Source organism: Dufourea novaeangliae, unplaced genomic scaffold, assembly GCF_001272555.1.
Source record: "Dufourea novaeangliae isolate 0120121106 unplaced genomic scaffold, ASM127255v1 scaffold133, whole genome shotgun sequence".
In the NCBI taxonomy this organism is placed as follows: domain Eukaryota; kingdom Metazoa; phylum Arthropoda; class Insecta; order Hymenoptera; family Halictidae; genus Dufourea; species Dufourea novaeangliae.
In genome coordinates this window covers 1316214-1330558 of record NW_015374011.1, presented here as the reverse complement: position 1 = coordinate 1330558, position 14345 = coordinate 1316214, and the positions used below count along the sequence as shown (strand labels likewise).

Genomic DNA, 14345 nt, shown 5'->3' with positions numbered 1-14345 from the left:
CAATACACATAATCATATTGTGTAATACATTATAATATGACTCTAATAGGCAATCATTCTTTAGCGTTGAAAACAAAACCAGCAGACCACGCTCGGCAGTGACGTGTTAAACATAAAAAGCCTCGAGCTTCGACAACTCGAGCTTCATATGATATTAACCTTAAAGACTGTGTGTCTTTAGGGCTAAGCTTTATAGCTACGAAGACTCAAGCTTTATACATCACTATTAGTGTTGTTAAAATGAGCGTCGAGTCTTGAGCTTTAAGAGCTCGAGTCGCGGTTCAAACCCTAAAGGCTCGAATCCTCAAGGTTCGAAGCTTGAGCTGTGAAAGCTTGAGTCTTTAACGCTCGAGCCTGTAAGTTCGAAGACTCAAGTCGTATAAATGTGTTAAGTTTTAAGGCTTCGAAAACTCGAGTTCTGTACATCACTTCACTACATACAATTTATACGACTCGAGCCTTCAAGCTTACAGGCTCGAGCGTTAAAGACTCGAGCTTTCACAGCTCAAGCTTCGAACCTTGAGGGTTCGAGCCTTTAGGGTTTGAACCGCGACTCGAGCTCTTAAAGCTCAAGACTCGACGGTCATTTTAACAACACTACTTTGCGGTGAATACCGATTGCTACCATCCGCGGTCGGAGGATATTTCGTTTGGACGGACAATTGTTGACCAGTATCGGTAGAATCCGGATGTTCGTTATTTCGAAACGGTGGTGGTGCCTTGTTTATCTCGTTAGAGGTGAGAGTACGATTCAAACAAGCGGTAGCCGCAGATCTATCATTTGATTGCTGCTGTTTACTAATTGGTACCGCCAAAGGTGCAACCGACGATCTGGCTGGCTTCACTGGTGCGCATTGAGCAGCCAAGTGACTCTTCCCGGGTACGTTGCTGTTCACGGTTCGGTTATCAGTGTGAATGCCGGAGGAATTCGCTTCTGTTGGCCGCGGTAGCCTCAATCTAGCGTCCATCTGAAACTGTTGGAGATTTGGCGCTTGACTCAAGGCGTACAGGCTCTGTATACTTGGGAAAACAGACGAGAGATGGGCGTTCGATCGGCTGCTATTCATAGGGCTGGAAAGTCCTGGGGCGTAGACTGGAGTACGCGTTGGAGTTGGCATCGGACAATCGCTTACTCGATGGGCTGCAGGAGTTAATGAACCAGGCGGTGCTCGGTAGTATTTGTGACCACCTATTAAAGTCACCATTTGTCCCTGATCCGATAAATTCGGTACATTGTCTCTGGCCGAAGGTTTTGCCTTCAGCTTTGTAACTGGTTGTGGTATTCTCAATGGATGCATATCAACTTTCTTCCCTCCGCTTAGATCCAAGATATCCCTAGAGTCTTGTTCTCTTTTCCGTTTTCCGGAAGGCGTCTGTCGTTGTTGTGTCATTTCCCGTTCCGGTTGCTTGGTTTGCCTCGGTTTTGGTGGTGCTGGCATCCTTATTTGTCCAGCCTTCAGTGCTTTCAATACCCGCGGATCAACGGATCGATCGTTCAGAGTGATACTAGGACTCACCTTTCCCAGGGCGTTCTTTCGATTATCTTTGGAATCGTTCGGCTCGACAAATCCGCTACTGCTACCGGGAGATTTCGGTGCAGTAAGAGTTATACTCAAGCTCGCTGGAATATTTAGTCCACAGCCATCCAAGATGTTTCGCGTGTCATTTGAGAGCATCGGGTTCGATGTAGGCTTCGAATTTTGACTAATCGGCGTTCGACTAGGACCAGCGTCTCCGATCAGGTTTGAGGGTCTCTTCGCAGAAATAACGTGATCGGTCGTAAGCTTCCGCGGTGATTTCACGTTGTTTTGCACTGGCGTAGGCAGAGGGGAAGTAGGAGAAGAAACGGGTGTCTGCTTCTTTGTGGTCTGCGTTTGAATCTGTTGCTGCCTTTTTCGTTTGACATCAAAGATCGGCAGCCCTGGTGGACATTTTCTCTTGACCGCGCCTGCTGGTACCACCGGCGGGTCGTTGGAGAAAGTATACACGTCAACCTTTGCAGGGTTGTTGTTAGCGTTGATGTTCACGGTGGTCGCACCCGAACTCTTTGTGTAACTAAATGCGCGTGCATCTACGTCACTGCACTGTTTGTTCGCGTTCACTCGCGCATTGCCGCTAATTCCGCTCACGGTTGCCACGCGTTTACTCGCGTTCGTGGTGCTTCCGCTTGCATTAACACCAGTAGAATTCTCGACGATATTTTTATTTTTCCCTTCTGTGCTGGCTTTCTGCGATGTCTCGACCTTAACGTTATCCTCTTCCTTTTTCGCCGGACTACTGTCACTCTTACTCTGAGCGTTGCTCGATTCACCACTGGCACTTGCCTCGGCCGATTTAGATCTCGATTCCGATGGTACATCGGAAGAACACGATTCTCTGGCGGTTAACTGAAATCCTTGAAGGAATTGTTTCTTCTCTTGTAGTTCACCTGGCTTCTTCAACGTGGTTTTCAGCACGTTATTCGTAGTTTTCTCAGGGGTCAAACGTTCCATGAACGTGACTCTGCGTCTTTGTTTCTCCTGCTTGTCCACTTGTTGCTTTTCTCTGTCCCTCTGGATCTGTTGGATGACTATAGCGTTCGTGGTATCTTTCTCTACTTGACCACCGCAATGTAACAAAACGTTGCTGATAACCTTAGGTTTCGACGGGCTCGTGTTGGTCGGTGTGCACTGCTTTAACGTTATCTTCACTCCGTTTGAGTTCTGCCCGTTGCCTATGCTGACCACGCTAAACTCAGGGCTGAATGATTTTGGTTCCGTGATCGCGGAGCTTTGTTCCTTCGAGCTCCAGTTGATAGATGGGCTTCTCAACACTTCGTAACGCCCGTCTGAATTCTTCAATATCTTAATAGGCGTTTTAATCTGTTTGTTACCCTCGTTACACGAAGAAGCCGTAGACGGAGTTGTATTAGTTACCGTCGTGGTTGTCGTTGTTGTGTTCGTTGTGGAAGCCGAAATCGTCGCCGACGTGACCGTTGTCGACACGACTGTACTGCTCAACTGTTGCTCCACTTTCGTCTCAACTTTCTCTGCTTTCGCATCGAGCTTCTGTTCATTTGGAACTCGTGACTTTTCGATTGAAATGTCGTTTTTACTATTCAGAAGGGGCCGTTCGCCACGGTTGTTTATTTGATCGACTTCCGACTTAGATTCCGCGTTGTTTCGGGTATTTTCCGTGTTAATATTGTCCTGAGCGGGAACGGCAGCGCCGACTGGAGGTAAGCTTGCACCTGATCCGGGGGTCGACGGTCTGTCGTTTGGAGGTGCCTCTAATCTTTGCTCCTCTAAGGCTACTCGGTAAAAAAATCTCATAGGCGCATTCTGAAAACACAATGTTTAGACGTTACACATAATCATACATATTTTCGTAATACTTAATAAGCAGAATGGGAATCAAACATACTCTTTTCCAAGCGTAAATGTAAGCAACATCCATGAGGGTCCAGTGTTCCGGAAGCGGAGCACGCCGATGGCAAATTTCAATGGTGTATCTCGTCATATCGACGCTGTATTTCAGGGCTAGAAATTTCTTTAGATGCGCGATAGTCACCAGCGCGGGACACTGAAGGTACCGTCTGTTGCTCGTTGTACTTGTGTTAAGATTGCTCGCGGGATTGTTATTACTATTATTATTGTTGTTGTTGTTATTTTGGTTGTTCAATCCGTTCAAATTACTCGCTTCGTCGTTGGTACTAAGTAGAATAGTTAGAGGATCTGCTCCAGGTGGTATGTACTCTAAACTCAAACTAACTGCGTCCTCTGGGGCAAAAATCAACCTTCCGCTTACGTCTTCGCCGCGTTGCTCCGGAGTCGCAAAATCCGCTGAAAAGAAAATTCCATCGTGAGACTAATTGATCGGAAAACCACGTCTCTATGTACGAAAACGTAAAGGTTGATTGCATTTACCATGCTCCGGATGCTTCCTGTAGAACTCTCTTCTTTTGCGCATCTCTTTGTGATACAATCCGGGAACCAATTTATACACGATATCCTGTAACGCTTTGTCCGCTCTGAAACGAAACGTTGATCTAAATGTTTTTTTGAATGTTAGCGGATTCGATCGAAGAGCTACAGATACATACTTGATATTCGGTTTCGCCTTGTTGAGAACATGTTTGCACGAGGGACAATGGGCCTCCGTGTTGAGATGCTTCAAAATACAGCTCCTGCAAACTGAAAAAATGAGGAAAAGAGCAGCGTAATCATTATCCGTCCCGGGAAATATACATTATCCGCGGTCGATTCAAATTCACTTACACGAATGCAAACACTCGACGACGGTAGTCGCGTCTATAAGGTATCCTCTGCACAACGGACAAATCAGATAGGGATTTACCTCGCGAAGGTAAGTCCTTTTACCCATTCCCGACATTTTCCTTATTGTGGAACAGAACTGCCCGTGACGGTAACCTGTAACAAGAGAAACACGGACTGATGTAATCCCACGGTCCGGAAAACCGCAACGCGAAAAAACCCACTTTCGGAGGGGTAATTGTTTCGCTAGTTATGGGTGAAAATTCTTTAGGCAACAAACATATTGCTCCATTGAATTTTTTCGTCATTTAAGACATTCTGGGAGCGAGTATCGTTCCTTATCTAATGTAAGTGTTTATATTCCCTAGCTTGTACTACATCTGTACCATTTCATCAAAATCCCGACCCAACGTTCCAATTAGGTACTTTCCCGCTGTATTTTTGAATTGTCGCATTTTTACCATGATTTTCGCCCCGATTATTCGCAAGCTTCGCCGACAAATCGCGTGGCCGCATAGGAAACGGTTGGGCCGTGTCACGGTGTTTAGCCCACTTTCCCGAAGGTTTCTCAGGTAGCTAGAATCCTGTTGCCTCGTTCTCTGTCCTCCCTCCGCTGGGTTCGAACCACCCGGTAGGTATACGGGTGCGTTTTATCCTCGTTCTCCCCGCTCGAGAATTGTCCTTTCCGTTTTTCCACTCGCCTGGCGCGCGCGGTGAAACCGCCAAACAGCCAGCAGCCCTTGCTAGGCGAACGAAACGCGTGGTGTGCCGTCGAATACCTGCTGGTATTGATCGAATATCGCGCTATTTCGCAGCAGAGACCTACGACAAACTGGCTTCTCGATATACATACACGTGTATACTAGGTTTTCGTTGCCAAGAAATTACCGCCGTTCGCGAGTCCGTTAATCGGTCGTAGATGTACGGAGGAGTGGCTAAGAGTTACTCTCAATTCCGAACGTCAGTCATTGTTCCACCGCGAATTTACATCGGTTATTGTGCTGTCGTGTTGAAAATTAAGCAGTGAATACTGAGGAAAGTGTGTTACCATAGACCTGCTTCGATTATTGTCTATACAATTTAAACTCTATTCCTTGGACCCCGTTAGTGCGTAATATTATTGTAAAATCTCTGCCCTTCAGATATTGTATTGCAAGAAAAATATGACAGACCATGGGTCTCGATTGAAGTTACTTCTCTCTCGTTCGAGACTAGACCAGAGGATCTCGTTATTCTTCGTTTGTCTGTATCCGTCTACCTACTCGGAGACTCCGCGCGGCTATTCCCCGAGTGCAGCACGTGTCGCGAATGCAGGGACGCGCCTAAATAAAGCCTCGTTCACACCGATCTAGTTCGTCGTCCATGGGAATCGTTAATCTTCACTTTGTCTTCGCCGTGAGCAGCGTCGATGTCCATCGAGAAACGAAGACGACATCGACGCGCATTAGGGCCAATTATCTTGTTAGAAATTAGCCGCACTATTTGGACCCCGAGTCGGGGTAGACCTTCGGTATACCACGGACGTTCTACGATGTCTAGTATATACATACTTTGTCTATTTATATCGAGCTTGGTCTGTAAGAAGCAAAATTCTCAAACGAGATTGGTAAGTGACGATGGCAGAGGGCTGGACAATCGTTTTCGATAAATCATCCAATCGGCTGATGGTGTCGAAATCTGCAGAGGTAGTTCTCACCGATCAGTGTGCCGACGGTTTTAAAGTTTTAGAGTTTCAACGTTCCAGAAAGTGTATCTGATTCTTTGGATAAGAAACGTTAATTCCTAGACTTGCTATGTTTTGTTCTTACAATGAAAATGAACGAACCCCTGATCACGTGCTGCACTTTAGACAGACTAAAAGGGAGCAGAAAGGTTGCCTAGTTAAGCGATCGTTCATCTAACCTAACAGAACAGGTGCGAAATCTTTTCGTGTAAAGACTCTCATTTTCTTTCGCGAAACTTTAGCCGCCTTATCGCACATTATGTGCGTTACAGATTAGACCCCCAGCTGTTCTCCGATCCCTCTGCCCCGTCGCTTCTATACGCTCGTACCCTAAGAAAAGAGAGTAGGGAGACGACGACCCTACTGGCCGGAAGAGACCGTGATTCGAAGTAACCTTAGCGACCGTGTACAGAGATCGCAGAAGAAAGGCATTCGATCAGCCATCCCAGTCTTTCTTACGGAACAGCCGGCCGCAGAAAAAAAAAGTATTCTTTCGTCAGGATAGGTGTTTTTATAGGTACATATATAAGTATATGTCGATCTCGCTTCGCAACTCTCGTTCTTCACCTGCGAAATCGAAAACGATTGGGTAATCACATTTTTTCCAATTCCCCGTTTTTTTTCTTTTTTCTGTCGACGTGTAATTCGACGAAACAACTGTCACGCGACGATAACGTGCTTTCACGGGGATTTTATGCAGTTTCAACGTCAACGGTCGGATTCGGTTAACAAAATTTCTTCCTTGGTGGAGGGAATAGAAGTGAAGACGAGGCGAAAGGTGTTTGTTTTCGGAGTTAATTTATAGGTATGTTACGAGGCATTTCCCGCCCATTGTTCCGTCATTCTTGTATTCAGCGTTTCACGGCGATCTGGTTGTACCGAGGCAGCCAGCTGATTAATCAGTAGAGACACGTTTTCTCGAGTATCGTAGGCAACGGACGTTGCGAGATCGCAACACGAACGACGCCCCGGGACGAAAGCGGCGCGACGAGTTTTTCAGTGGAAAGCTTTCGATGCTGTCCCTCCGCTGCCCGTTATGTACATCGATTTCGGACAATGGGTTAGATCTCGCGTTCTAGACGAACCCCGCGGGAACCAGTGAGCTCGTCGACACCTCTCGTATCGGCCAACAGTGTTTATTCCATCGTTGCGCGTATCGCGAACCGCGTACCGACCGATTTCGTCGAGGACGAAAAACGAGGCAGTGCGAATGTGAGAAAAAGTACAGAGATACAGGCCGCTGCAAAATACGCGGCTCGAACGTACGACCGTGATCATTATTTTCGGAGCAAGTTACATTAAAATATGTACGTAACGAAACGATGATATTGCTTGAAATTTCACTTTTATAAGGACGACAGCTTCTCGTTGTATGTACGCACATATGATCCATGTGTACACCTTTGCTTGACACCTTGTCGTGTTTGTATACAGCGTGTATCTATAAGATCGTTGGTTGTGACAAGGGTATCTAAAATCCTAGCAGAAACGACGAAGATACATATAGTTGTGTTAGAGATTTATTTTCTCAAGTACAGCGACATATTTCATTTCAACGGTTTGTTAATCATCAAACTTGAAAGGTTAATTAACCGTTAAGTCAAACGGGCAACGTTAACTGATCGAAACATTATATATATATATGTGTGTGTATACATACATCGTGTTCTGCAGGGTATTAGCGTGTATTTTGAGACACCCTGTAGAGGAGCGCGCGTGCGAGAGCGAGATGAGAGGAGGTTAGAAAAAGAGGGGGCACACGCGAGAGGATAGAACGAGGAGAGGGGAAAAAAGAGTAATAATGAGAAAGACGAGAGTGGGACACAAATGGAGAAGGTGGGGAGAAAAAGATGGAGGAAACCGCCCTCTCTGTCTTCCTCTTTCTTTTTCTATTTCTCTCTGTCGTTTCTCAGCATTCAACCGGCGGCGGCGAGTAGGTCTACGTTCACACATGCGTACACGCTCGAAAGGCGCTATAGTATCATAGTGTACATGTATGTCGGTGGTGTAGAGTGTGTGTGTGCGCGTTTGTACTTACGTGCGAGCATGCGATGATCCGTTGTACTACGGCAAATGCTATCCACTATGGTAATGGAGCATGCTGGTCCCGGACGTGCCACTGGTCGTCGTGTCGTTCCCGTTGAAACGATACCCGGCGGAGGAGACGCGATCTAGCTTTCAGTTTTTGCGAACCCCAGCTCTGGATCTCCCTGTTCTGAACAGGAGAGGTGCGGGGTGTCCAGGCAACACAACGACTATGTCGCGTGCCCGATGTGTACGCGATCCTCGCGACGAACAGCCAGCTTCCCTCGAGCATTCATTCGAGCACGAGCTCCACCGACGCGGGGATTTACTTTCACCTTTCCGCCAGGCTCCGGAAGGAACGCCAGGGCCTGGCCACACGGGATTGCGAGGAACGTAAAAGAAAAAAAAGAAAATAAAAAGAAAACGAAGCGAAACCCGAGAGACGTACGAGAGAAATACGGCGAGCCGTACGACGGCGCCGCGAAATACCGCGCGGCGTTTTCTCGAACTACGCCGTGGAAATGAACGACATCGAGCGTATAACGGAACTCAACGACCAACAACACCCGAACACCATGGCGACTCACGCCAAACTAAACTGAAAACCCAGAGTGGGATATGCCCTTTCCCCTCCCGTCTCTCCCTTCTCTAGAACCCTCAGTTTGTCCCTTTACCGCGCTCGCCCCCTTTTGCGCACGAAGCGCACCCCCTCCATCGTCTTTCTCTCCTGTCCTCCAGGCTCTACCACACGCTCCTCGCGCTACGCCTGCCGTCTCGTTTTACTCCTCTCTTCTCCCCCTACCAGTTTTGCTGCTTCTTTGTCTTTGTCTTTCCCTCGATACATACTACTCTCTCCTGCCCCCTTCGAGTATCGTATCTGTATACCTCGGTTGTTCGACTGCCTAGCCTGGCCTAGCCTGCTGAGCCCGCTGAGCCCGCCACCACGGCATGCTCGACTTGCCTCTGCCTGTTTGCCTGCCCGTACGAGTCGCTTTTTCTCTCCACTCTCCTCTACTCACCCGTTTCTGGCCACCCCTCCCTTCCTCCCTCCAACGAGTGGTACGCCGACACTATTGCACACTAGACCGGGCTCTCACCAACGTACCCGACTATTCTCCCCCTTCATCCCATTCGCGATTGCCGGCGTTACCAGCCCGGGTTACGAGCTCCCCCCTATTCGTACGCGGCCGATACCTCACCCTTCTCGTTACTCATCCCTCCCTTCAACCATCCTTCCACTCTTTTCTCTCTTTCTTTCTCTCTCACCCCTCCATCGCTCTTCCTGTACATCTTCGATTCTCCTCTTTCGTAGCCGGGGACGCAGAAACGACCCCCTAGCCTGCGAACCTTTTCCCTTCTTCCTCTCTTTCGGTCGTTCTTCTTGCTCGTAACCTCTAATTACAGCGCGGCCAGGAACGGAAATCGGCACTCGAGACGCCGCCAGATGGATTTCCGCGTGTGTTTGAATAAACGCGCGATAAACCCGTTTCGCGGGGCGGAAAACCTGTGGCCGGGTTGGTGTCCTCCTGCTGTTACGAGACGGCAGAAACCGGCGACCAGTCGGCAGATAAAACCAGACAGATTATGGGGATACCGTTGAAGTTTTATTACGGATGTTAATTTCACTTGTATGTATGTACGATACGATATAGTGCCCATGTAAGCTTTCGGTATTGCGTTACGGCCGAGTCGTCTTTTTCGGGTGTACATGTAATGCCAGGCTTTATCGCGTGACGTCAGCCTCCGATTCGATGGAGGATTCTACATTGTAATCTTCGAAACCTTCTTTCAACGCTGGTACTCCGTGGGTCGTGACGCTAATAGAAAAGTAAACGAATGGAAAACGAAAGTCTTAGCCGCATCAAATCCATCCATAGATCTTTAATTTTCATGGGAAACGTATGGACATAGGGTTGGGCGTTGTTGATAAATTCCGTTCACCATTTGTGTTCATGCGGAGAAGTTTCCAATGTATGCCACATCGTAAAAACTTTCGAGAAACTTGTTATCGCGTTCGAAACACATCAAGCACGGATTTTTTTACCTGTAGAAAGGGTGGAGCTAGCTGACTAATGTAGGTGGTTGGTAAAAATTTCTCCTTCTGTAAAGCAGTTGGTGAACTATAGTGTTAGATACCAACAAGAATACGTACCGGTTATTGTCACCTATGACACAGGCTGTTGTCCACCCTGTTCATCACCCCACGATGTCGTGGAATAAACGTGTATTTAATGGGCGTGGCGATTATGAGAAATTTGTCGACCTGTTCTTGAATCGTCAACCCCTAACAGACTAATTAAATCAAACACCGGAGTTTCTTCCTCGAGTTAGTCATCGAGTGACCGTTCCGCTGACGCCATCCTCTCTTGTCAATAAGATTCGAAAGCACTAATTGGGAGTACCTAAACATCCTTGAGACTATCATATGCTTGAGGTAAATACGATGAAAACAAAGGTTTAATCGTCGCTCATCATCGATAACATCTATTAAAAAATCAATTTACGATTCATCAACGCATACAATCATTAACCATCGAAGAACTAAAAGGCAGTCTACAATGCAACTGTATTCTGTCTTATTTAATACAATATTTGGCTCATAACTGTTCTCCGAACTTACGTTCAAACGCGACGGAGACTCCGCCATTTTGGTTCCTTCCGAAAAACAGGGCAAACACTACGGTTTGTGTATCTAATCTAATCCCGAACAGTGTTGTGTAACACTTTACCACGCGCCCATTCTACTTTCTCTTATCAGACGCAAGTGTTGTTAACGCGGTCGTCTGGAAATGACAAAAAAACCTTTGTTCCGAATTCTCGTTTTTATGTCAGAGCGCACGGAAGGTAACAGCAATGCGAAAAGGAGTATAATTTATTGGAAACGCATGTCAAGGTACGGATAGTTGTTTTATAGTTCCATTCGCGAATCCAAGCTGCCGAATGCGAGTCTTCGTGTGCAAGTACAGCGTACAGATCTCCGTGACGTGCACCCGCTCGCTATTTGCGCGTATGGCGCGCTTGCGCTGTCGAATAATCTTTCAATCCGCCAACGCTTTCGTCTCACCGGAGACATGTAGTCTTAGCGATCTTCAAGGCTATTATTAGAAATCTAGCGAGATTGGCGTTGGTCAGGCATGAAACTCGGTTAAAAAATAGCACGGTCTTTCGAACGAAGCATTCGCGACAAATAAATCGATTGAAATGAAATATTCATCTTTCGGAGTCGGTACGATTGGATTACTGCATTATAAACGTTAATAAATTGGTAACTTTGTAGAATCCCAAGGTAGATTCACAGATAAGTTGGACGAGATTCGGGTGAAACGCGAAACCTGGGACGTAGTTTTACCGAGTACATATGTATGTATACGGGATATTTCGGAATTTACAAGAACGAAACTGCGAGGACCAAAATGGTGGTAATGTTTCTCGGTCGGGTCTGTAACCGACGATTACATTTTGTCCTTCCGTGAAGGCGAAACGGATGGCCTATCGGTATCAAAGGATACGAGAGCTACAAGTACGAATATCATCTTTCTTGCGTTGCGACAATGCGCATAATTAATCTCTCCCGTGTACAATAACACATTCGTATGCATGGGTACGGTGGCTATGTGTCACCGGTAGGTATATCTTTCTAGGTACCTACGAATAGAAAACCTACCTTAACAGCACGACACTGTGTTTCTGAATGCCAATGAAATTGATGGCAATACTACCCATCCTTGTGGAAACGTTATTCATCGATGCCACTAGTAATATAACAATGGCAATAAAAATCCTAAATAGCCGGATATTAACGGAGGATGGGCGGGCAGTAAAGGTAATTTTCGTTATTTCAGGTATTCCCGGTGTATGTACCTGGGTTACGGGATTCATTTGGGGTGTCCGTAGCGACGGCATTAATTACGGGCGTTTTTAATTACACCAGTCAGGTATGAGCCAACTAAACAGCACACTCCCACCACGTCGGTCGACCTTCCAATCCTGACACACCCTGGGTGTACTTTAAGAACCGTTCCCCCTTCTACCGTCTCCCAAAACAGTTGGAGAATGCCGACAAAAATATTCGCATGGTGCGTGCGTTCTTGTCCCCTCCAACCCTACGTTCGTGCAAAATCCCCCTCTTCCCCCATGGTATACGCATCGTTCGGGAAGACTTTCTCTGGAAGGATCCCTTGGAGGGCCTATCCCCACCAGGAGGGCTCGGACGGATGGTCGGTCGTTTAGCTGTGGAACGCGGCTCGAATCACGAGCGAATGAGACGCCGCTAGATAGCCACCTTCGACTATCTATTCCCCTGGTCCTTTCTCCGCTTCCTTGGCGCTCCGTTCTTTGTCCACCGTTCCGCGAATCCGTTCCCTACTTCGTTGTTGGGTACGGAACCTGTAGGTGATACGTGGGCGGCCCCTGATCCGAGCATATTCGTTCCGTGGGATACGTGTATTGGTATTCGTGTGCCAGGAGATCTCCAGTGAGCCTGCGCCGCGTTATCGGTCGATACACGCTTTTGGGAAACCTTCCACGTGTTTCGTGGAGCCGCGTGAGGGAAGATCGCGTCGTCCCTCTTCGTCCGGCTTCCGTGGCTCGATCAAAGACGAGGAATCGTTGGGTTCGTATCGTTCCCTTGAACATATGTATGTTTTCGTGATTTTTTAGAACGAATCAAACTCGGAGGTTTTGCGTAGACGGCATCGATTCTTCTCTCACACGGGGTAATCGGTAGTAATTACTTTGTGCACAGGTGTGCAATTGTCCTACAGGTATCGTAACGATTGTTCACGGTGGTAATTACTGCATCGATAAAGGGCGATGCTGTTTCATTGATGGACATGCTACAGGAATGCACACGATCTCATCTTCACGGGTGGATCGTCATCAGCGGCATCCCACGATCGCCTACGTGCAATCCTGTCGCAGTCGGCCGTGCTGTTTCGATAAACGGGCCTACAAAGCCTACCGGAGGGGACGGGCCGATGCTTGCATTCCCTGGAGCCCCTCCTGACATCGGCTGTACGTGGGTACATTATTCATTCTCTACTACAACATTCGGCAGCAGGAGGGTGCGCACGTGTGTGTGCCGTGCGTGCGTGCGTCCCTTCGTAGTCGATGACGCGACATGCACTTGCGTCCACCTTTTATGTGTGCGTATTCGTATAGATACGCCCGTCTTTTCTCTCTCTTTTTCGATGCCATCCCTCTCGCACAGCCCCCCTCCCATCACCTCTTCTCTCTTTCTCTCTTTATCCTCGTATACCCCTCTGACCATGAGTCTATCCTCTACCCGCTTCGTTTATACACGATTCATCGTCTTTGTCGCGAATGGTTCCCCCTTTTTCTACCTTATCTGTCATCCCCCTCATCTCTCTCTTTCTCACTTTTCCGCCCCTGTCTGCTCCTTCCCTAAGGCTATTTCGGTCCCTGTCCCGCTCACGGCGAGCAAGTATACAGAGACGCGTGTGGCGTAAACAGAAGCCAGTAAAAGGATAGCTCGGTGGGATGGAAGGCTACAAGGGCAGGCCACACGATGGAACGGGAGGTTGTGGAGGGATCGAAGGGGTGGCGGCATTAGTGCGTGTACAGACCGGGGCAACACCAGGGCAACAGGGCGCGAGAAGAAAAGAGGGAGACCGAAATAGGAAGAGCGTTGTGGTGAGAGCTAGACGATGTGATCGTTAGAGGGAGAGAGAATAAAAGGGAAGTAGTGGTTACCAAGGGAGCCGATTGCACACGTTGCGCTCGAACGAAATCCACGTCCCTGAAACCTTTTCCTTCCCGCGAACGAACCCTTTTCGCGTCGTGTGCAAGAGGCTCGCTCTAGGCAAGCTCACCCCTCTTCACTTCCGACGCTCTCGACGCACTTCCCTGGGGGAGGTTGTAGCCAATCAGCGGTCGAGTTTCCGTGGCCCGCGGCCGCTGGCTGACTCCACGTCTCCCGTACCTAATGTAGGTTGTCGAAAGGTAGGCACCTTCGTACCCTCCTCGCCCTTTTTTTTTTTTACCTCCGTTCCCTACCTCCGTCGCAGGCTGAAGGTAACGAAGGTCATCCGGCAGGGGCCCTGTACCTCACTCGATCTTCTTGGATTCTCTGTCACTCTCTGTCTTGGCGGTGTTCCCCTTTGATGACCACGCGTCCTCGAGCTCGCTCGGTGAACCATTCGTCAATGGGGCGAATCGAAAAAGACCATTAACCTTCGGGAGGAAGTTCGTCAGAATCTTGGCAATGTTTTTGTCAGAGTAGACATTGAAGAAATGTATTTGAAGTACGAATTCTAGTACATTTTATGAGATCATAAAGATCAGGTTCGAAGAAAGGTGAAGCGCTTGAGGAAGTCATTTGAAGT

At 47.9% G+C, this 14345-nt stretch overlaps 1 protein-coding gene across 1 annotated transcript; it reads right to left on the bottom strand.

Moving 5' to 3' along the window:
• Positions 1–304: 304 nt before the first annotated feature.
• Positions 305–8578, bottom strand: LOC107188518 (polycomb group protein Psc-like). The gene is made up of 7 exons (XM_015576820.1): positions 8015–8578; positions 4257–4409; positions 4082–4172; positions 3906–4009; positions 3403–3821; positions 602–3320; positions 305–354 (listed from the first exon to the last, which is right to left on the bottom strand). The coding sequence occupies exons 1-7, from the start codon at positions 8022–8024 to the stop codon at positions 305–307; spliced, it is 3546 nt and encodes a 1181-aa protein (XP_015432306.1). The 5' UTR covers positions 8025–8578.
• Between the last annotated feature and the right edge of the window lie 5767 nt (positions 8579–14345).